The 23607-nt window shown below is 44.2% G+C and overlaps 3 protein-coding genes across 9 annotated transcripts in view; 2 read left to right on the top strand and 1 right to left on the bottom strand.

Moving 5' to 3' along the window:
- sgsm2 (small G protein signaling modulator 2) overlaps positions 1 to 10605 on the top strand; it is a 107734-nt gene extending 97129 nt beyond the window's left edge. For 5 of the 6 annotated variants that reach the window (XM_082504240.1, XM_082504239.1, XM_082504241.1 and 2 more), the window contains 9 exons: positions 846 to 974; positions 1075 to 1257; positions 2333 to 2719; positions 2901 to 3025; positions 6393 to 6475; positions 6668 to 6777; positions 6861 to 6957; positions 7072 to 7239; positions 7514 to 10605. In XM_082504240.1, coding sequence (XP_082360366.1) covers positions 846 to 974; positions 1075 to 1257; positions 2333 to 2719; positions 2901 to 3025; positions 6393 to 6475; positions 6668 to 6777; positions 6861 to 6957; positions 7072 to 7239; positions 7514 to 7602 — 1371 coding nt within the window. In that variant the 3' untranslated portion in view covers positions 7603 to 10605. The remainder of the gene's footprint in view (positions 1 to 845; positions 975 to 1074; positions 1258 to 2332; positions 2720 to 2900; positions 3026 to 6392; positions 6476 to 6667; positions 6778 to 6860; positions 6958 to 7071; positions 7240 to 7513) is intronic. The other variant, XR_014271082.1, reaches the window with a different exon arrangement.
- Positions 10606 to 20339: 9734 nt separating this feature from the next.
- The window catches only part of tpst1 (tyrosylprotein sulfotransferase 1), a 42494-nt gene continuing 39226 nt past the window's right edge, over positions 20340 to 23607 (bottom strand). Inside the window, exons 4-6 of one of the 2 annotated variants that reach the window (XM_082504128.1) lie at positions 22080 to 22130; positions 21498 to 21566; positions 20340 to 20799 (exon numbers count right to left, since the gene is read on the bottom strand). In XM_082504128.1, the coding sequence (XP_082360254.1) occupies positions 21531 to 21566; positions 22080 to 22130 (87 nt within the window). In that variant the 3' untranslated portion in view covers positions 20340 to 20799; positions 21498 to 21530. The remainder of the gene's footprint in view (positions 20800 to 21497; positions 21567 to 22079; positions 22131 to 23607) is intronic. The other variant, XM_082504129.1, reaches the window with a different exon arrangement.
- Positions 22609 to 23607, top strand: part of LOC309686927 (uncharacterized protein) — a gene marked incomplete at its 5' end in the record, with an annotated part of 6434 nt that continues 5435 nt past the window's right edge. Inside the window, 2 exons of the mRNA XM_082501600.1 lie at positions 22609 to 22624; positions 23464 to 23595. Of these exons, the coding sequence (XP_082357726.1) occupies positions 22609 to 22624; positions 23464 to 23595 (148 nt within the window). The remainder of the gene's footprint in view (positions 22625 to 23463; positions 23596 to 23607) is intronic.

The raw sequence follows: 23607 nt of genomic DNA, 5'->3' as shown, positions 1-23607 counted from the left end.
AGCGATACCCTTTCATCACTGCAGCTGAAAGTCCTTCACTCCTGCGTGGACAGACGTGAGGCTCTTCTAAGCAAAAGTCTTTCACTTATTGGATTTAAGTTCAAATCCCATGTTAGCTCTGCTTAAGCCAGCTGCATGTGTGAAGCTGCATGTGTCTTCTGAGCAGAGCCAGGAGGAGGAGAAAGCTCTGAAACTGAGTAGTGCAGTTAGAGCGGTCTGAAGCTGGCGTTTGCAGACCCCAGTGTGTGACTGTGTCCGTGCTCGGTGTGAGATCCACCATTAAAACGCAGCAGTTTCAGAGCAGCGTGTTCCTGCACGGTGCTGTAAACCAGCATTATTACCTGTTGTGTTTGTAAAGCACAGAGTCAGTTATTAACACAAAGCCAAAGCTGAACTTCGTGAGCCTCGGTTTCCTCATCCTGCACTCATATCATTCCACCTGCTGATGGAGCATATTAATTGAAAGTGGAGGATGGTGCACTGCTCCTGCTGTCTCCACTCTCTCCTTCGCTCTAATGAAAAGTTAATGAGTTTCAGTGAAATGAAGTCTCCGTGTGATACCATCGCAGCTATTAAAGCAGCCGCCGTAATCATTCATCAGCTCCAACAAAGTCATCATTACTAATTTACACTCTATTCATATCTGTGTCGTTTATCTTCCGCTCTAATCTACGTCTACTCCCGTACGGAGCTCCATCACTCTTTCACTCCTTCCATTATTGATGCACTTCCTCTTCCTCTCAGGCCTTTTCTTGTCTATTATGTTTCCTCTTTTTTGCCTACCTTCCTGACAGTGTGTGTGTGTGTGTGTGTGTGTGTGTGTGTGTGTGTGTGTGTGTGTGCAGAACTACAAGGAGCTGGAGCTGCTCCGGCTGGTTTATTACGGTGGAGTGCAGCACGAAATCAGAAAGGAGGTGTGGCCTTTCCTTCTGGGACACTACAAGTTTGGCATGAGCAAAAAGGAGATGAGTAAGGTACAGTGCACGTGCACACACACACACACACACACACACACACACACACACACACACACTCTTTGAATTTGCCCTGAAGTTAGTAAAACCCTGTGTGAAGATCGATGCAAAGATCGGCGAGCGGTACCAGCAGGTGATGCGGGAGTGGAAGGCCTGCGAGGTGATCGTCAAGCAGCGGGAGAAGGAGATGCAGTCGGCCATCTTTGCCAAGCTCTCCTCGGGCAGCAGCATCGACAGCCACGTCCTGCGGCTCGTCCACAGAGACTCCACGCTCAGCAATGAGGTGAAGGGCTCAGAGCAATATAGCATCCACTCAGTGATACACTTTATTAAGTTGGGGGGTGAGAGTTTATTAAACGTTATTAAAAATCTGAATATCCGCTGTATGAGGTGAGCTTCATACAAGCAATATCCAAAGTCTTTGTTGGGTTGTCTGGGTGAGCTTTATATTATCCTCAGAACTTCATTTGGTATCAGCAGCATGCAGACGCTGCACCGTGAGCTCTGTTATTATCTGTTATATTTTCATTTCAGCCTGTGTTGTTTTGCATTAAGACGTCAAACTAAAACCTCCACGGATGGAGCAATAAAACATGTTAGTGGCTGAATTATAGACAGTGCACATCTCAGTGTTTCTGCATAAGATGAAATCAGTAAAAAAGAGATTAAACTGGCACAAACAGACTGAAGTATGATTAATGTTCACCTGGACAGTGAGTGCTGTGATGCTGTTTTGATGGTTTCTGTAAAGCAGTGTGAAGTAACAAACAAGCAAAATAAGTTTCACTCTACAAAAGTAGGCTGCAGACGTCTCGCACAAGCTGTTAGTCAAATAACAGCAACAGTGTTTGACAGATGATCTGATAACAATGCTGCAAAACGCAGCAGCCGCACAAAGACGGCTGAAAGATCAGTCAGTGAGTCGATGTAGCAGAGGTGAGACAACGCAGCCGCGCCCCCACCTCAAAGAATCACATGCATAGTTAGGTTTATATGCATGCTCAGTCGTCCAGTCAGGAAATCCCAAAAGGCTGAATCTGCGTTGTCAGTGGGAGAAACCAGCCGACTGCAGGAACAGTGGGCTGTGATGTGATCATAGGTACTGTTCACAGAGAGTTGGGGAAGGGCTGCACTCACCTGACCTCGCAGCCCATCGTTCCCTCAGTGGTACTAGTTTCATTGTGCAAACGTCCTGTTTATGAGCGATGAAACGTTTCTCCCACTGAGAACGTCCAGGTGAACAGAACCAACCTTTTGGGATTTACGTAATCACACATTATATTGCATAAAGCACCTCGAGGCTTCTGTTGTTGTAATTTGGCACATCGTGCCTTCTGATTCCTCCGCCCCCTTTTCAGGTGTTCATGTCTGTAGATGAGCAGGATGCAGGAAGCCAGGAGACCCCCAGCGGAGAGGACAGCACTCCCACAATGACCAACCTGGTGCCCCCCGTGGCCCTCCCACAAGAAGAGCGTCCTCTGGTAGAATTCGATTCCCCCGACTCAGGGCTCCCCTCCTCTAGAAACTACTCTGTGACCTCTGCTCACTCCCAGATCCTGTCTAGTATCGATGACGGTCAGAGCACAGAGGAGGAGGGTGGGGGCGCGGAGGACGGCAGGACTCCCAGTGAGCTGGCGGGGTGCCGGGACTCTCTGACAGAAGACAGGCTGTGCAGTCAGCTGGACAAACTGGTGACCAGTGGAGCAGCTGCTGAGGGGACGTCACCATCGCTCTCTTCCTATACAGTACGTACAGTGTGTGCATACATTATGTCCGTTTATGGGGCTTGTTTTTTGCATTGATGCCACATGATCAGAACAAAGTGCTTGGAGAGTGACACCAACCTACAGTCTGTGTTTGATGGACACACTGTGCAGTAACACTGAGCAGATTCCACACAGCAGAAAACTATTTTTCATTTTGCAGATCGAGTTGTTGGACACGGTCGCCCTCAACCTCCACAGAATAGACAAAGATGTCCAGCGCTGCGATCGCAACTACTATTATTTCACCACGAGCAACCTGGAGAAACTCCGCAACATCATGTGCAGGTAGAGAAAGACCTGAAGACGGAAGAAGATCCTCCTGTTGTTTTATGACGATGATTCAAATCACTGAGTGAAAAAATGAAACTGCAATGTGAAGCTTTCCAGCAGAAAGACAAACCTGTTTTACTTGACGTGTCACGTGATGCTGGGTTTGAAATGACCAGAGTCAGGTAGTCGCATAAAACCAGAACAGGTTGGTTTCTTTTGCTGTAAACAAAATCAAATCCACTTCCTGTAAATAGTTTCAGTCAGCCTTCACTAACAGCTGCTACTGTTGAATATCAAAGAAATGCATCTGTATCGCTCTGTGGTTTCACTGGTGTGGCATCGCAGGCACTGGGTAAGGTCTCTGTTAGTAAGAAGTAGAGCTGGGCGATATGAGATTTTTTCATATCACGATATGTTTTTTTCATTTCAGGCGATAACGATATCTATCACGATATAAGCCAAATAACTATATTTGTAAGATTTAAATGTGCCGTTGCTCACAAGTAAAATGTGAAATAATCAGCAGCTTGTTTTTAAATATTTATTTCCCATAATAAGTTCAACAGGGTAGATGTACTTAAGGAACATGAGACTTTTTCAGATAAATAAAGGCAAATATTGCAAACTACACAAAAGGCAGCCGCTAAAGCGTTTAAGTTTCAAAATAGAACAAACAAAACAGACTAAACTGTCAATTCCACTTAGAAACAAAATATTAATTCTAAAAATAAATCTTAGTTTGTTTTATAGAAGAACAGACAAAACTGACTAACTTTTGTCAATATCAAATAAACTGAGAACTAAAAGGAAATTCTCAATCTCTCCTTGTTGTATAGCTTAGCTTTTCAAACAGTTTTAACAGTTACTTTAGTCTGACAAAAGCCGAATGACGAATTAGCGCTTCCAGTCAGAGACTGAGGCTACGTCCACACGTACACGGGTGTTTTTGAAAACGGAGATTTTCCGTTTTCGTTTTAAAAAATAATCCCGTCCACACATAAAGGCAGAAATGAAGGAAAACGCTGCTATGAACATGCCAAAGCAGCAGGTGGCGCTAGATTCCTAACCGTGCAGAAATGTTGGCCAATCAGAAGTCTAGAAGCCTCGGTGGGAAAAAGTAAACAAAGCTGGGGCATAGAAGCAGAACCGAGTCGTGTGTGTGGAGGGACAGTAACTGTGTGTATATGTAAGCATTTAAACACTGCAGAGAGTAGAATTAACAGTATTGTAGAAATTCATTTCACCGAAACAATAACGTGGCGCACAGTGTGACGCATGCACCAGTTTATTGTATTTCCAGACTTGCTTTCGGCACAATTTACAGTGCACGCTACTCTGTTTTTTGTCAGACTTGAAATAGCAGAAATACCTTCACCCTACGGAACTTCTATGGCTCTTCCGTTCGACAATCTCTCCGGCGTTGGAACCATCATCTGTTTTCTCTTCGGTCACGCTCGGTTGATTTTTCTAGTCGGCACACTCATTTCCTCCATTACCCGCTGGCTGCTTCCCAAACAAACACACGTGCGGCTTGGCACTTGTGCTGTAGGTAACAAGTCGTGACGCTGCGGCTGTGATTGGTTCGGCTCTGCGCTACTTAATTTGGATTGGCTGACCTTTTTTTTTTTTTTTTTTTTTGAGGACAAGAGCGGCGAGGTCTATCGCGATAGCTTAATTTCTCTATCGAGTAAAAGTTATATCGCGATACATATCGTTATCGTTCTATCGCCCAGCTCTAGTAAGAAGGCTGTAAAACTGATCCAGGGTCAGGTGCGATGAAGGGTTCTCATAAACACATCTGTTCTTGCTTCCTGGTGAAGCGATGCTCTGCCTGTCCGCAGCTTTCACACGTTCCAGTGACAGACAGCTCAGTACTAACCCGTGTTTGATACCCAAGTCTGCTTTATGGACCTCAGTGCTAAATGGCATCATGCAGCCAGGGCTATGTAAGACAGGCCTTTAAGGTGGAATTAATTAAGCCGTTATTTAAAAAGCCATCAATTATAGACCTCAAAAATTCTTGTGAGTAGTTGTAAAACAGCTGATCATCTGCAGAGGAGCTGCTTATTTGTCAGACTGGGTAGGAAGATAGTAAAGCAGTGAGCTGACTGCAGATCTGCAGAGCTGTAGATCTGAGACGTACTCTGAGGGTTTGGCTACTCTCTTCACTTTTTGCTGAATACTGTATGTACAGGAGTATTAGATGATGATTAGATGATTACTAGGGCTGCAACGATGCACAAAATTCACGGTTCGATATTTTTTCGATACAAAAAAAATGTTCATACCTTTTTAATTTGTCATTTATTAAAATTATAAATATATATTTTAACTCAAAAGTACAGCTTTTAAATTTAATGTTGCTGAAACAACAAAGTAATAAAATAAATAAATCTATCTGATGGAGAAATCCCTCATCTTTGGAAAAGAGAGTTTATTACAGAGAAATGGCTCTTTCAAAATAAAAGCTATACTATACTCTTCTTCTGGGCTATATTCTCAGCAGCATATTAAACATATCAGGTCCCCATAAGGAGAATCCTGTGCTAACAGCTGTCTGAATGACTCGGGTAAAGTTTGTAGCATGCTGCTTGTTGTTTTTGTCTTTGCACGAGGATGATGTCGGAGTAAATGTGCAGTCATATTCATTGTGTTCCACTAGTGCTGTCAGCGTTAATCTGAAATGACGTTAACGCCACAACACGGCAAATCTCCGTTAACGAGCTACCGCGGATCGCCCCATGCGTGGGGCTGGACGGCCAACACGTTAACGAGCTAACTGCGCTAACGCACTAGTTCCCACCCATGTAATTGAGCATTGCGTGGCACATCCAACATACTGTTTTACTTTAGTCCATGACGCGCTTACCTTCAGGGTCATACGTCACATGAAAACCAAAATAGTTCCAAACGCCAGATCTGAATGAGGGTGGGGGAGGTTCAATTTGCCATGTTGCAAGGAGAGTTTAACTTCTGTCTCGCTAGCTTGCCCTGCCCTCAGTGAATCTGCGTTCGACTACTCCGCCTAGGCTGCACTGTCGAGCGCAGATCCACTGAGCGCTCAACACAGACAGCATCGTCAGAAGGAAAGTTGATCAAATAAATTAAAACTGTTGTATTGTTCGATACATATGCGTACCGAACCGAAAGCACTGTATCGTTGCACCCCTAATGATTACTTGTGCAGTGATGAGTAGGTGCAGAAGATGGAGGCGAGTATTTTACAGAGTGAGAAGAAGCAGGTTTTATCTCCAGCCTGTTTGTGTTATTTCCAGTTTCTAACGTTTTATTTGTGGAGAACGAATCACCAACATTCACAACAGCTACCGATGTGTGTGCTCTCTCTTTAGTCTGTCTCTCTTTGCCTCTCTCTTCCTGGCAGCTATGTGTGGGAGCATTTAGAGATGGGCTACGTTCAGGGCATGTGTGACCTCCTCGCTCCGCTCATGGTCATCCTGGATGATGGTGAGAGAAATGAACTGAATTACTGAGCTCACAGATCAAAGCCCTGCCTAACAATGAGAAGCTAAAAAGCATTTGTCCGTTTAGCCAGTAAACACATGTGCAGCAGCAGCAGAACGCTTGCTTTCATTTCTGCGACAGTATTTATTCCAGAACAAATATTCAATAAATGATCATTAACTGTGTGTGTGTCAGAGTGCCTGGCGTACAGCTGTTTCACTCAGCTGATGAAGAGGATGAGTCAGAACTTCCCTAATGGTGGAGCCATGGACTCGCACTTTGCCAACATGAGGTCACTGATCCAGGTGATGGATGATATTCATAGAGTGAGTATCAGAGAGCGAGAGACGCTCCAGCTAACAGCTGCTGCTGTTCTGTGTGATGGCAGATCCTGGACTCGGAGCTGTTCGAGCTGATGCAGCAGAACGGCGATTACACTCACTTCTACTTCTGTTACCGGTGGTTCCTGTTGGACTTCAAGAGAGGTGAACACGCCATCCTCCTCTCACGTGACGTTTCTGTTTTCCGAGCGCAGACAAAGTGTGCATGTTGAGAAGCGCTCTTTAGAAATGCAGATTACGGGAATGTGCTGTGTGCAGAGCTGCTGTACGACGACGTGTTTGCGGTGTGGGAGGTGATCTGGGTGGCTCCCAGGATTTCCTCGCAGCACTTTGTCCTCTTCCTGGCCTTGGCGCTGGTCACAGTTTACCGTGAGATCATCGTGGACAACAACATGGACTTCACCGACATCATTAAATTCTTTAATGGTAGGACGCACATTCATACCAGTGCTCTGAGGTCTGAACAGTGAGTAGAAAGCTTCAGTGTCAGTGGGTCCGCATGTAGAATCTGCAGCGTGGCCGTTAGCGCTGCCATGTTCTTCCTGTACCTGTGTGGGTTTCTTAGATAATCTGGCCTCCTCACAAACACACACATAGTTCAAACTCATTTCAGGGCTCATCAGTTAGCTGCTGAAATCTACAAACTGTGCTGTATTTCCATATTGGTAGCGGTCTCTCTAACAGCCTGTCTGATCCACAGAAATGGCTGAGCGGCACGATGTCCAGCATATCCTGAAGGTAGCACGTGAGCTGGTGCACAAAGTCCAGTCTCTGATGGACAACAAGTAACTGTGATGAAGAAGGCAGAAAGAGGAATGGGAGGATGCGGAGGGAGAGTGTCTGACCCTGCTGGAAACTAGAGCACTTCCTGCCTCCACTTACCCAGGCCACAGCCGGGTGGTCGAGGCGTCCCTTTTCTCCAGGTGAAGGCCCCGGGGCGGCTGTTGGAGCTCGGCCCGATCTGTTTACATTGCCCTTCACGTGGAATGCCCATGGTACCTGTTCGGACATGTGGATTTGTCTGCATGCTTGTGAGTTTGATCACACTGTGAACGCATTCTTGAGTTTCCCCAGTCCGGCAGAGTTTGCGTGCGTGCATGAAACACACACACACACACACACTGTCACAACTCGGTTTTCTAAAGTCGCACTCTTTTCCTCGACTCTGAGACAGAACATGTTGGATGGCTGTCAGGAAAGTTGAGGCTCTCAGTGTTTGTGTTTGTCCATGCAGTGCCATCTGTGGCCACTAGAGTGCAGGATGTACACACAGCAGAAGACTTAGCCACGAAGACGTTTTCATTAGTGACCAAATGGACTGTGCCAACGACCTTTTCATGAGTGTTTTCTACAAGCATTTGTGTTTTTACCCCCTCTTTTCTTTTTGTCCACAAAGTCATTATGACACAAATGTTGCCTTTTTCAGTAACAGCCCAAGGTACTTACTTGCACTTTGTTGTGAGCGGGTCCTTCGCGGTCCCTGTGAAGGCCACGCCACAGTCTGTGGGGGCCGGAGGAGCCTGCGAGAGGCCAGACCATTTAGGAACTCAGGATGAATTGCAGCCAGCTTTTCTGAACATGTCGGTCAGTGTTTGAAGCATGTTTACTCCCAGAGCACAACAGGAAACGCAAGCACACGAGCCTTCCTCCTTATCCTCGCAATTTTAAAAGGGCCACAGCTACGTTTGAGAGCTGCACCTCAACTTATCTCGATCAGTTTCACCTTGAGTTTAAATAGTTTTTAGCTCTTTTTGTGGCTGCTCATCAATTTCAGAGAGCCAAAGGTTTCCGGCACAACGTCACCTACATCCAAGGTGAGCAGGAGAAAGGTGGTGAAGAATCCAGCGACACTTGAAACACTAGGAAACGACTTTACGTGTCGGGGTCATTACAAAATACCAAACATGCTATTTCTGGCTTCGCTGAGCCTACAAAGACTGACTGAGTTTTCAAAAGCAGACTAAGAAGACAAACTGATCTAATTAGGATTAGTTGAATTACAATTTAAAAACTGATTTATCTAGCAGTGTTTGGATATTTTTATGAAAAGAATGAAAATCACTTCCTTGAAGGAAACCTCAAACAGCTGGCTGTAGTTTAGCAGACGTCACAATAAGATCATAGACTCGAGTTAGTGTTGTAGTGCTGTTTGTTCATAACTTACAGCTTTTTCCAGCTGTTTAAAAACAGTATTTAACAGTTAGTCACAAACATGTACCTTTCTTGGTTCCCCGTCCCCGAGACTTAAAAGGAAGTTCTTGTCTGATTGTTGGGATCTCTCGCTAATCTCAAAGGGTCTTTGCCTTGCTATTAAATCACACTGAGACAACAAGTAGTTGAGCTAATTTTGTGATATACTTCCTGAGTATAATTATTTCAGATAATCTTTGATTAACATTTAAATTTGTATGATCCTTAACTATCACACAACAGAGCTGAACTATAGTGTGAAAGCTCCAATAACCAGCTACAAGTAAATCCATTTAACTTCATAGAAAACGTCCGTTTCAGATCGATCTGTGTTGAAATGTTGACATTTGGTGAAGCTGCAGGAAATAGAAGCACACATTATTAGGCATTCCCTGGGAAAAAACAAACCAGATGGAGTATATGGGATAGAACGCGAGACACGAGGATGCAGGATGTGGTCAGTGCTTGTTTGACTTTTCGCAGCAAAGAATATTCTCGGGAAACATAGACCATCCTTTCAGTAATTTCCTTTGAAACATGCACGCTGACCTGAAGGCACCACGAAGACTGTTCAACTGTCCAGAGAAGTGGTTGCAATTGTCCCTGTGAAGCCGAAGTCCAGCCTCTGAGACTCGGACTGGGTTTGTCTTTACAGTCCCAGGTTTAGAGAAAAAAGAAATCTGAAAGAAGCTGCTTTTAATGCCATCACTAGTGTTCAGTGGATCAGTATTACAGTGTGTTGGTGTTGGCTTCAGAGTAACAGCACATTCACGTTTGTATCTGAAGGGAGTCGGATGCTTTTTTGACACCCTCCCTGCTCTCCCTTCTTCTCAGTGTGACCCTTTATCGCTCCTTAAACCGTCCATCGCGACCGCGTACGATCGGTCGTCCGACACGGACCTGCACCTGTGATTCAAGTGCCAAGAGTCTTCCCCGATCCTAACGTGTACTGTAGTCATCCTGCTCTCCGATTGCTAGTTTGATCCCAGGAACAGGCCGTGGCATTGGATGGACCTCGCTACGGCCCCTCCTCCCCGCCGCCGCGGAGGCTCGGAGGAGGAATCGGGTCCGTGCTTTTTCTTCCGATCAGGACGTTGTGTACCAAAGCCTTGAAACAGCCCCCTCTGTGGCATGACGACAACGTGCAATTTCATACTGCATCTTGAAGACTGACTGTTTACTATTTGTGTAAAATATTTTTGGAAATGGTGTTCTTGAATTCTTTCACTACTGTGCAATTTCTGTCATTTGAGAAACCCATCAAAGTCTATACTGCTGTACATATGAACCAAAAGCCCAATATTTCTATGAAGACAGACACAACATATATACAAATACACATATAACTTATTTTGAGATCTATTTTTATGTTGGTTTTAGCAGCACTAGCCAGAGGTGTGTACTGTGCAGAAATGCAGAATGTGTGCAGACCATGTTACAGATTGACTGTTAAGTGTTCTCTCTTAATGTTGTGCACTGACTTTGAGATTTCAAATTTCTATTTATGTAGGGAGCCAACGATTGCATTGCTGAATATGTATTGGTAAGGGTGTATCATTTGCCTTGAATGTAATGTATTATTAAATAAGAAGTTGTTCATGACCCGCCTGCTCTCCTTCCTTTATGCTTTTCTTGCTAACGTGTGGACACTTTTAATAACGTCTACACTGCCTTAAGGTTAAAAACACCTTTTGCTCTGCAAAAAATACACCGTGACCGCCTCACCACGAGGGGGCAGCAGTTTATTCTCGTTTCCCATCCTTGAAAAGAAATAAAGTGGGCTGCCATCCAGCAGTTAAGTTTTCTAGTAGCTTTAATAGTTCAGAGAGTCAAACACAATAAATGTATTTTGTCAGGAACACAAAACATTAGCTGTTGGTAAGATTACACGATGAAGCTGATATATGTAACTGGATTGCAAACAAAGGCTCTGTGTGTAAAAGTTACTCACTAGCTGTCAGGAGATTGCAGTCAACCTGTTTTCTCACCCCTCCAAACTCCTAGCTACGGTGGCCACTGTAGGACAAAACAATTCTGGCTGCTGTTCATCTGTAACGGACGCAGGTTGAGCTCCTGTTGAGCTCAACTATCAAGATCATTATGGCTGTATCCCAATTCAGGGTCTGCAGCCTTAAAGGCCGCATTTTAAGGCCGATTGACACGACGAAGGCTGTCCCAATTTGAAGGCTGCTCAAAATGCGGCCTTCAAATGTGTCCTTCATTTCCCTGAATTTTAAGGATGTGGCGGTGTAGACTTCGTGACCCAACATATCCCAGAATGCATAGCGCGGCGGTGGGTGTGGATAATTTTGCCGAAAAAAACGGTGGAAGCGGAGCGGCCGAAGAGTAAACTTTTAAAAGTAAGTACTGAATATTATTATCGGAATTTAATCAGATTCATCAGAGGGAAAACATGATTTTAAGAATCAGAAAGAGTTTTATTGCCAAATGTTGAGCAGGTTTACAACATTAGGAAAATGCTGCGGTACTTAGTGCAAACATGCTGTCAGACTGTAAATAAACATAAAAATAAGAATTAGATATATAGTAGATAGATATATACATATATACATGAGTGCAGGTGGTGATCAGTGCAAACATGGAATGATGCAGTGAACACAGCGTAGGGTCATGTGTTAGTGGTGGGAACAGTCATACGGTTATTGTTCATGAGTCCAACAGCAGAGGGGAAGAAACTGCTCTTATGGCGAGAGGTTCTGGTGCGAATGGACCAGAGCCTCCTGCCTGAGGGGAGCAGGTCAAACAGACTGTGTCCAGGGTGAGAAGGGTCAGCTGAGATCCGAGCTGCACGCCCCAGTGTCCTAGAGGTGTACAGGTCCTGCAGAGATGGGAGTCTGCAGCCAATCACCTTCTCAGCAGCAGTGGCAGTCCTAGCCTGTTTGGCGCCCTGAGCGAACACACCTTCTTAATATTAAAATCTGTAACATAATGTATTGTTTGGAGTTTAGTCTGTTACTGTTGCTATTTTTACCATTTCTTCTTGGAGCAACTGTAACCCACATAATTTCCTTAGAGATTAATAAAGTTTTCTGATTCTGATAGTTTCAGGATGAGCTGCCATTATCCAATCACACATCTGCTTACCTGCATCTTTTGCTCGTTTCTGCTTGTTTTTTCTCTTTTTTTCTAAACTGAGCACCTGATGGCTTTGAACTTTTCTTGTCCATCTTCCACTGGTTTGAATTTTGCACTCCAGTATGAACAATCATCCCCCAACCCGAGGATCACCACAACATGATCTAACACACCTACACCTTAGTTCAAGATTCACTTTGTCTAAGGTGTATTTCTGGGATTTCACACAACCCAGGATTCAAATCATGAATCCATAATGGGCTTGGATTTACAACATTATGAATGAAATGTGCTCGATCTGGAAGCAGCTGGCCCCTCCCCTTTCGACGGGTTGTGTGTGAGACTTTAAATCATCAAATTATAAATTGTTATTGATCCTTTACCCCTGGTCCTAAAGTGTATATTTATTTTCTTACTCTTCTTATATTTGTTTTTTGTTTACTTGCACTGCTGTAGCTGGAGCCTCGTCGTCTCGTCTCTCTATATGCTGGGCTGTAAGTAGCGGAGATGACAATAAAGTTTACTTTGACTTCAGCAGCGCGCAGGCGCACCGAGGGCTCTCGCGCTCACTTTTCACGTACAGAATTTCGAAAAAACATCGGTGCAAATTATAAGTCTGTATCATGATGTCTGGTGTTTTTGTGTTTGTTGGGTTTTTTTTAATTGTTTTATTTTGCGAGCTGGTTATTAGACGCTGCTCCAGCCAGCCAGAGAATCCCCCGCCCCCGCCTCCCTGAGCAGCAGGCGCACCTCGCAAACGGAGGGCGCCCTTACTCCCAGCAAATGGGCGATAGAAAACCGATCGGTGCCTGTGACATTCCCGATATGCGCTGGCTGACGTCGGGGCAGCATGAGTACGAGCAATTTTTATTTTTTATTTTTTTTGCCGATGCCCGTGAATCCGCCCCGGGCAACCGCCCGTGTGAAAAACTGCTACTGCTCAGCAGAGCGCAGTGGCGTGTCTAGAAAATTTTTGTTGGGGGGGCCAGGTAGGGGCACAGATTTGGAGAAGGGTGGCAGATGTAATTGGCAGATAATGTTTAAAAAAAAAATTCTACCAACCCTTAACCATAATTCAATAACCCTGTAAACCTAATAACCGAATGAGCTTTTAACTCTTATTAGAATGAGATTTCAACCACTACGGTGCAAAGTTTTTAGACACTGCGTTGATAAAGTACAAGAGATACAATCAGTGCTTTGTCAGTGTTTACTCAGCATTCAAGGACATCAATATTTGCATAGTATTTTTACTGACATGTAGTGCACATATGTTTTGGGCAAAAACATTTTTGAATATTAAAATACGAACATTTGTAACAAACAATTGACAAATTAGCCAATGCAAAACTTTATCTGCCTGTTAAAAAAAGAAGATAATCTTCTCACAAACTGGTGTTTGATTTTGAAACAGGAAAAAAGTGGAGAAACAACTGAAAAGACTAACATTTGAATAAAACCTGAAAGCAAGTAAATACTTTATATGCTGCCTTATGGTAAACTTTGGTAATATTGATAAAGAACAACACTGGCTGATGATGAAATACAGTCAGCTGGCATGGTGACACTGCCAGTATTAACCTGCAGGGCTGGACTGGGACAGAAAATCGGGCATTTTGACTACAGACCGGCCCACCAGGTATTATAAAGCCTTTGAATGAAAACAAATGCTGTTGTGACAGTCCCATATGGAAAAGAAATAGTAAAAACTTATATGACTTAACTCATGAAAGTGGCAACTTTCATGAGTAAATCATATAAGGCTTACATGATTTACTCATGAAAGTGGCCACTTTCTCATTACTTTCATATATTGTTTTAGTAAGTATCCAAAACATACAAGTTTCATTATATAATTTTTCAAGGGATCTTATATCTGCTTTTACTCTTGTATGCTTTTCATACAAGTTTCACACAAGACAGATACAAACTTTATAAGATTTATATATATCTTTTCCATATGTACACTGTCTTGTTGGTATATGTATGATTTCTATACATTTTACGTCAGATAAAAACTTTGGTTGTAAGATTTAGATAATTATTTAATAAAAGTGAGACATTTTAAATGAGAATAAGAAAGAAAAGTATTTCTTTGTGCCCCCCTTTCCCTGTTAATGCCCTACCTGGCCCCCTGGCAACACTTTGCTAGACCCGCCCCTGCACAGTTACCAGCTGTCAGCTACATAAAAAAAGGATCCTGGTGTTATTTGTCTCTCAGAAACAGTTCATAACTTCAACTCATTCATGTCACCTAAAAGGTAAACCTGTTTCTCCATCACCTGTTCAGCTCTGATGGTTCAGTAAGGACATCTCCTGGTTTCATCTTCATGTTTCCCTCTCACCACATATCCAAACCGACATCATGACCAGCAGCTTTACAGCTGTGGCTCCAGCAAACATCAGCTGATACTAGAAATTAATATTAAATACATTCTAACAACAGCTGATCAAGCTTAAACGTGCTGCTGTTGTTTAGCGCGACATCCGCTGGTTTCCTCTTTCTGGCACAAAGTGGGCGATAAATAAACAAGAGAGAAAAGCTGATCAGCTGATCATTGATCAGTTTCATGATTGAAGTAGAAACAGGAGAGGAGAGAATGAGAGAAGAAGAGGCAGCTGTGCAGCAAAGACAGAATAACTCCAGCTTTGTGTCTTTTTCCATTCTAGCTAAAGTCCGAGACAAACTGCGTCTCTTCTCAGCTCAACACCAAACGTGTAATATTTTCTCTGAATGAGGGACCATTCCATTTTTTAAGGAGCCGTTGGCAACTCTACTAACTAACCTTATGAATAAAATAAAGTTCACTATCAGTAACATCATAGCAGAGGTGTGGACTCGAGTCACATGACTTGGACTCGAGTCAGACTCGAGTCATTAATTTTATGACTTTAGACTTGACTTGAAAAAATGTTCTAAGACTTGTGACTTGACTTGGACTTTTACACCAATGACTTGGGACTTGAATTGGACTTGAACCGGTTTACTTGAAAAGACTTGATATTTCACCCCAAATATAAAATTTAACATGCATATTATATAGAGATTGAAAATGTGACGTCATTCACGGGTAGAACCGCAAATGATTCTGGGAACTCGTGGCAAGCGGTACTAGCGCACGCAGGCTTTCAATTAAAATCAGTCACACAGCGATAAAAAGAAACACAAAAATGTCAAGAAGCTGTTGTATTATTAACTGCAATAGCCGGTCGCATGACAGCCACGGGAAGCCGACGGGTAAAGAGATCGGTTGTTATCGGATTACGTCGTTGAAGAGAAATTGTTCGAGCCATGTTTCCGAAGTAACAAAGACGCGACGGATGGCCTGGATTGCAGCCATTCAAAGAGCAAATATAACGTCCCAGAACACTCCAGCTCACAGGTTAGTCTGCTCCAAGCATTTACACGAAGGTCAGTCTGCTGTTGTAGTTAATGCGTCATTTTCACAACATAATTGGTGATATAGGTTACAAGCAAGTCTGGCGCTGAACAGAAATTGTCGCGCTATGCTCCTTTGTTTATTGTGCATAAATAGTGAATTGTCCTGACACAATATTGCGTTTCGCTTCTGTTATTATGGTACATTGACAAAAACATATACTTTTATTCACAGGATAAAACAGGTTTTTTGTATCACTAATTGCCCAGTACGATTACAGCATACAGTATTATTGTCACTGCTACATTTCTGTGATGCTACCAGAAATTATTTCCACTGCTAATTAATTACCGTTGAGCTCAAAGGTCCTATTAATAAACGGTTAAGGAATGTGTATTTATGAAGACGATTTGTGAGACTGGTAAACTTATGATACGTACGATGGTCTTTCGTTCTACACGGTGCATTTCAAGGTCCTGCACCCATCCGTCGGTAAACTGTACCTGGGCTTGTTGCAGTGACCTGAAGTTACTAAACTTCATGAGTGTATGCACTCACTCCAAGAACCGTATAATTATAAATATGCATATAAATGTGCTACGATGAGATAGCTGACTTCATCTAACTAGCAAATGTTGTCCAGGCTACGTTGGTGATGCAGTTTTTTTTTAATGTGTATGATATTTTTGTCATGCGATTTTAAAGCCGGTCCTACAACCGCATCCAAGAATAACATGCAGCTTATCTCAGAACTGTCGGTGAAAATTATTCTTGGAGCTAGGTTTAATTGAGCTGCATTTTAAAGAGGTGCAATTTCACAATTTGTGTATATTTTCTAAGTTCACTATTTTGTCATGTGTTGAGAAAAACACAGCTTTTAAAATTACATGGTCTAATATTTACATTTAGCATAACTGCAACATTATTTTTTCGTTGTTTTTTTTTTTAAAGACTCGAAAGGACTTGAAATTCAAAATTTCAGACTTGTGACTTGACTCGGACTTTTACACCAGTGACTTGAGACTCGACTCTGACTTGCCTGACATTACTTGAGACTTGACTTGAGACTTGAGGATAAAGACTTGAGACTTACTTGAGACTTGCAAAACAATGACTTGGTCCCACCTCTGCATCATAGCACCCACCCAGCTGTATAAAAACTCCGTCAAGCTGGCTAGAACGCAGTATGAGTTATTGCAACTGACAGTAAAAAGTCAGCACAACTAAAATAAACTGCACCTAAACTTGGTTCATATCTGACCCAGAGAGACTGCAGGTCATAACTTCTTACCTGAAGTTCAGTTCACCTGACACTCGGACTGGCGGCTGCCTCGGGGCTCTCCTCCTGCCTCCCCTTCCCTCATCCACCTGCTGGCCTCTGTGGAAGCCCCGTCATAGCCACCACCAAACAACGGAGTTATTTTTACACATCGGCCTGCATCTGGCCGATCCACCACCTCTCATTGTTCATGCCATTACAAAAAAAAGTCACCGGGCATATGCCCGGTATGCCCGATGGCCAGTCCAGCTATGTTAACCTGCAACCAAATCTGCAGCTCCATACAGCAACGTTACGACTTAGATTATATCTTATAACTCATAACTCTTATGTTAGCTGCCCTCAGTAGCAAACTGTCTGAAATATTCGACGGCTGCAATAATTCTTTAAGTGTTATTTTTTCCTTGGTATTCTAATTTCACCGAAGTTTACTAAACTCAACAAACTTAATATTACTTACCGGGACATTTATTCTGTCCTCATTTTCTTTCACCGAAAAATTGTTTCCTGCGGTGCGTCTTTCGTGCTTGGCTCTCCTACCTTTGCTAACGTGATGCGCATAGCGCAGAAGCGATGCTGCATTCACTTACACTCGGATATCTGAGCTTCACCGTGAAAACATAATCGGACATTTGATATTTGATTGAATTGTATTGTTTTGCCTTTGGGGTGGCACCTGGGGTGGCCAGTCTGGTTGGGGGGGTGGCCTGTGCCCCCCCAGGCCACCCCGCTGGACACGCCACTGGCAGAGCGCACAACACGCTGCAGTCTCTGTTTGTCCCTGATGGTGGCTCCAGCGTACCACACGGTGATGGAGGAGGTGAGGATGGACTCGATGATTGCAGTGTAGAACTGCATCATCGTCCGTGTTGGCAGGTTGAATTTCTTCAGCTGCCTCAGGAAGTACATCCTCTGCTGGGCTTTCTTGATGACGGAGGTGATGGTGGGCTCCCACTTCAGGTCCTGGGTGATGGTGGTACCCAGGAAGCGGAATGAGTCCACAGAGGTGATGGGGGTGTCAGTCAGGATGATGGGGGGGGAGTGGAGCTGTGTGCTTCCTGAAGTCCACAATAATCTCCACTGTCTTCTGGGCATTTAGCACCAGGTTGTTGTGGCTGCACCAGGACACCAGACGTCAGGAAGTCAGTGATCCACCGGCAGATGGGATCAGGCACATTCATCTGGGAAAGCTTGCCTCGGAGATGGTCTGGAAGGATGGTGTTGAAGGCAGAGCTGAAGTCCACAAACAGGATCCTGGCGTAGGTTCCTGGGGAGTCCAGATGCTGCAGGATGAAGTGTAGGGCCATGTTGATGGCGTCGTCTACAGACCTGTTGGCTCTATATGCAAACTGCAGGGGGTCCAGGAGGGGGGCCGTGAGGGTCCTGAGATGGGAGAGAACCAGGCGCTCAAATGACTTCATGACCACAGATGTCAGAGCCACGGGTCTGTAGTCATTTAGTCCAGTGATCCTAGGTTTCTTGGGGACAGGGATTATGGTAGAGGACTTGAAGCAGGCAGGCACATGACATGCCTGCAGTGAGGAGTTGAAGATGCCAGAAAACACTGGGGCCAGCTCGTTTGCACAGTGTCTGAGGGTGGCAGGAGACACACCGTCTGGGCCGGGAGCTTTCCGAGCATTCAGGTTCTTAAACTGCTTCCTCACATCTGCTTCATGAATATGAAGAGTTGTGGTGGGAGGAGGTGGTGTGAAATCCTCTTTTGTGTGGGGTGAGGAGGGAGGTGTTGTAGGTGAAGTGTTTGAAGGTGGTGATGGCTCTATGGAGGGGGGAGAGGTGGGGGAATGAGTGTCCAAAGTGCCTCTATTGTTGGGGTCGTTGGAGGTGTGAAGGCTGCCTGATGGCTCGTCTAAACGGCAGTAGAAGTCGTTGAGGGTGTTGGCTAAGAACAAGTCATCAGTGGAGTGGGGGGTTTTAGGCTTGTAGTTGGTGATATTCCTAAAACCTTTCCACACAGAGGCCGAGTCATTCTCTGAGATCTGCTGCTGCATCTTCTCAGAGTGCTGATGTTTAGCAACGTCCACTTCTTTAGTGAACCTGTACTTGGCCTCTCTGTCCCTGTCTCCGCCTTTCTCTTTTCAGCCACAGCTTTTTGAGTTTAGGAGTAAGCCACCTGTTGTTTAGTGTCAGAGCTGCTGGCAATAACTGCGATAACATCAGGAAAAAATGAGGATGTTTATACACACGTGTTAGAGAAGACGGTGAGAAAGAAATGAAAGTATTGGTCACATGCGGTTTGACTCTTTCAAAGTAAAATTACTTTACAAGGTTCACTACGTATGTCGCCAATCTCTGGCCACATACATAAAACACGTTTGGGTGGACGCGACCCATTTTGGCACCAGCAGCTTCCACATTTTTTCTATCAAACCCCCCAATATTTCTGTACCTTCAACAGCTTTTATTTAGGAGAAAGGGTTATCTGTCGGTGATCCCAACACTGAGTCAAATACTTTAAAAGCACTCTTTGACACACTTGTACTTTTTTTTAAACAAGCAATGATATTTTAATTTGAAAGCTTTACTCATTTCAGATACAACATCTGCTCCAGCTCAAATGATGTGGTAATAAAGGCACGGTGTGCAACAGTAACAAGTATTTTACAAAAAAAGCTCAAGTATTACTCGTATGTTACCCAGTAAGGCCATGAACGTGATGTGCTGCACTGCACATCCAGAACTTACCGTTTAGTTTTTTTTAAATTAAAGATGGTCAAATGCTTTGATTGCATCTCTTTTTCTTGCATTTCTACATAATGTATACTTTATTAACCCCCACAGGGAAATTCCTCTCTGCATTTAACCCATTCCCTCAGTGAAGCAGTGGGCAGCCACCAACCCAGCACCCAGGGGGCAGTGTGTTGGGACAGTAACTTGCTCAGGGGGTACTGTTCAGTGGATTTGAACCCCCGACCATCCAATCATGGGGCACCACTCTACCTACTGAGCTATCCCTGCCCTTTATTCATTTTTTAAATAATGGTGCACCACTGCAACTATGACGAGACCCAAACGTGCCTTAAAGCCTCTAACAAAAAACCAAGTTTGCTCCACTCTTATTTTTCTTGGATCAAAATATTAGGGGCAAGTTAATATGTTTCAGTACAACTCTTGTAAAAGTACTACTTTTGTTGTCATTAAACTGATTTAATTACAGCAGCACATGGTGCACAGGTGGGCCTAACAGAGTAGTCAAATCTCCTCAGATTATTTCACACAATCAGGTCAGAAAACAATAATATGGTTATGCTTATTTTAGTTATGAGCGCTTGTTTGAAGAAAAATAAAAAGGGAAGAGGATCGAAGCTCAGAGCTGAAGTAGAGCGGGTCGCCTAGCGAGCAGAAGGCCAGCTGATCGAGCTGCGTTTCCCCGATGCATCCATGCAGGTGTGGGTGGATGAGGCTCCGAGTGTTCAGAGTATAAAAGCAGCATGAAAGTACCAGACTGATGTTCATAGCAGCACTGAGCTTGTTTGGTTGTTTCATTAAACTGTGATGATCACGGGGTATTTGTAAGCACATCTTCCCGTATTCGGATCATTATACACAAGAAACAGACAAGGTTTGTTTAAAAAAAGCATCTTTTATCACGGTTGATACGTCAAACTGATCAGTACCCATGACATTGCACAATACAACGGCATGAAAAACAATAAAAAAAGGAAATCATCATCAAAATAGGTATTGCATCTTCCAAAAGCTAATTTTCCCATTCATAAATACTTTTCCTCTAAAAGGCCAGAAATGATTTCTACAAGCTGATGAGCATGACGCGACATGAGACGACGACCAGCAGACATTCAGTGGCGCTGACATCCATGTTTTTGTACAGTACAATGCTGAAGGCCGAGACTTCTGATGACAAGGAGTGGTCGCAGCCCACCTGTGTGTGTGTGTATATTTATATATTGGGGGGGCGTGTCCCAGCTGTGGTCATGTGACACTTGAGATGTGCCAAAGCTGAACAGGGCTGTGACATGACTGAGACGATATCGGCGATGCGCTGTTCCTTTGCAGCGAGTCCTGTACCAGAACAAGAGCACACACGTTACTGGTGGGCAAAGCTCACGTTAGCAGGTTTGCTGGAATTATATCGAGAACCAGGCCCGCCTGAGCCTGGTTCTGCCGGAGGGTTCTTCCTGTTAAAAGGCAGTTTTTCCTTCCCACTGTCACTTGCTCATAGGGGGTCAGCTGATTGTAGGGTCTACCTTACAATATAAAACAACTGTTGTTGTGATTTCATGCTGTTTCCAAACATATGTGCTTCATAAGCTTGACACTGTATCTAAACATCAGTGTGGAGCGTCCCATCTCTAACTGGTTTGTGTGGTTTCCATGAGCTCACACAGGGAACAGGTTCAAGTGAAAAAACAAGATAATATCACAACATCAGTCAAATTAAACGATAACTTTATTCTGTGTAGTGCATTGAGGCGGTGAGACTCTGTAAGCAAACCAAAAACAAGACTTTCAGTTGTTTCTATTCTTATTGATAATTATTGGATTGCTGCAACACTAATTAAAGCAGATTTCTGCAGTATATCTTATGACGTGGTTACAGCAAATATTGGCCTCTGTGTTAATATCTGTAATCATTTTAAGTAGATATAGGAGCTCTTGCTTTATTTCACCGATGTCTGTAAGCAGCAGTCCTGATGGACTCATTTTTAAACACGTAGCTAAACAGGAAGTGTATTTGTGAAATAAACTTGCTTCTGTACCTGTGTGTTTTGGTGCCCACGCTGCCTCTGCTCCTAACTGGGATTGGGTCTCTCTGCAGCCTTCTGGATCTGTACGGATGAACAGAAAGCAGGTTAGGTTTCACCGTCAGCTCCTCTGTGATGAAGCGCTTGAGGGGGAAATGCAGAAGTTTGCATCTACACCCCCGAGAAGATGCTGACAGAAAGCCAGATCGCAGCGATCGACAGACAGAGACTGATTGCGTTTGGAAAAAAAGACAACTGAAAGCTTCTGTAACAGAAAACAGATGAATGCAACTGCCAGGAGGGGGCAGAGGTGCTCTTCAGCCAACGTGAGGCTCTGAAACCAAGAGACGACACAGTAAAGAAAGACTACCGAAAAACAAGGAGGAAAAAAAAGGGGGGGAGAAAAAAAAAGGGGGGGGGATTCATGAAGCAGGAACCGAAAATCAGGCTGTTAGATGGCTAGAAACTCAAGAGGAGATGACTAACTGTGAGCAAATGGAAACCTGTCACGTGACTGTCCACTGAGCTGCATATGGTTCGACTCGTATGAGAACAAAATGAGGAAAAGCTCAACAACAGGCAGGATGGTTACTGTACCTGTGGCTGTTCTTTTAGGAAATCTGGGAGCTGAAATTCACCTTTATAGACCTGGAAAAACAAAGGGCCACATTTAGAGCTTCACAGTCAGCGCTGCACAGTTCAGCATCCGGGTTTCCATGGTGACATGTTAAAAATGTAAAATAGCATTATCCCTGCCTAAGTTCAAACTCAGCCGACAGAAAGAGATGGGGGAGGGAGACTGGGGGAGTTTCTGAAAACCAGCCACAGCAGGAGGCTGCCATGAAAACATCAGATCAAACTGGAGGCAGGGGGGTGGCCTGTAGGGCATACCTCTGCTGTGCATGTGGGATTCTCAGAATAGACACTGGGTGTTCCAGTAGTCCCATAAAAAACACACAAATCACATTTCTCACAAACGAGCGCTTTAAGCTTCTCCCTCAAAGCTGGAGATAAAGGAAGGATGCTGGAGCTGACGAGAGGAAACAGGAGGAAGCAAAGAGACAGAAAATGATACAAAGATTCACTAAAATGCTTCAATCCAGTTCGGCTTTCATCGTAGAGCTACATGCGGCATTTGGATTGTACGCAAACAACAATCCTGTTATTGCTATAATATTTTGTCCCTCCTCTATGGTTTACATCTCCAGTGCCCAACAACAATAAGACTCATCGGTTGACAAAGTCCGACCTCTTCCGGTCCCAATGTCTTTAAGCAGAGCTGTGCCCATCTCTGACTCCAGCTCTAGTAAAGTCAGCTTTCCATGAGCCGCTGTGTGTTGACGTGGTAGCATGGATCCATCCTGCTCTGCATCAACGTAGTGCAGCTGGCAGTGTAGCGGCGAGGCGGATATGTTTTTGGCACACCAGTTGTTGGTGACCACGTCAATCATGTATCGATCTTCTGATATCTAATGTGTCATATGACAAAGCTCGAATGGCATCCAGAGTCCCCGGATCTGTGTCTAACAGAGCAGATTTAGTCTGTGACACACACACACAGACATTTACATAACATACAGCAGGAGTTCAAGCATCGCCTCCATCTGTCTCATTATCATGCCATCTTAAAGTGGTACCTATCCATTCGTATAGATGTTGGTGGAATAGTTTCAGAGTTACAGGAAGTAATCTCAGCCAACAGTGAAAAAAAAAGTGATTCAGTATCAATGAAAAGTATTTGATTGAGTCTGTGCTCGAGTTTAAAAGTCCTGTGCTCAACATTCTGGAATTCACTGATTCAAACGTTCCCCCAAAACACAAACTCCCTCCTTAATCCCCCTGCGTGCCTTCATGCTTGCTTGCGTGTTAGTCTGAAATTGAGGCAGGGCCAAAGGGGGAGTGTAATCCGACATTACTTCCCAAGGCAGAGACAGAGAGGCGAGTGCATGTTTCTGATTTCCTCCCGGGTGCCATTTTGCAGCTCTGTCGGCGCTCAGAGGCTCCAGGCCAGACTGCTCCGAGCCAGTCCGAGCCTTCTGCTCAGACGGAGACAGAGCACGTGCAGGGGAGGTGGAGCATGTTCTACATCAGGACACACCAGAATGCACACGCAGTAAATCCAAAG

This window comes from Aulonocara stuartgranti (assembly GCF_965226115.1).
Source record: "Aulonocara stuartgranti genome assembly, chromosome: 14".
In the NCBI taxonomy this organism is placed as follows: domain Eukaryota; kingdom Metazoa; phylum Chordata; class Actinopteri; order Cichliformes; family Cichlidae; genus Aulonocara; species Aulonocara stuartgranti.
The sequence above is the reverse complement of the archived record's forward strand: the minus strand, read 5'-3'. Positions and strand labels throughout refer to the sequence as shown.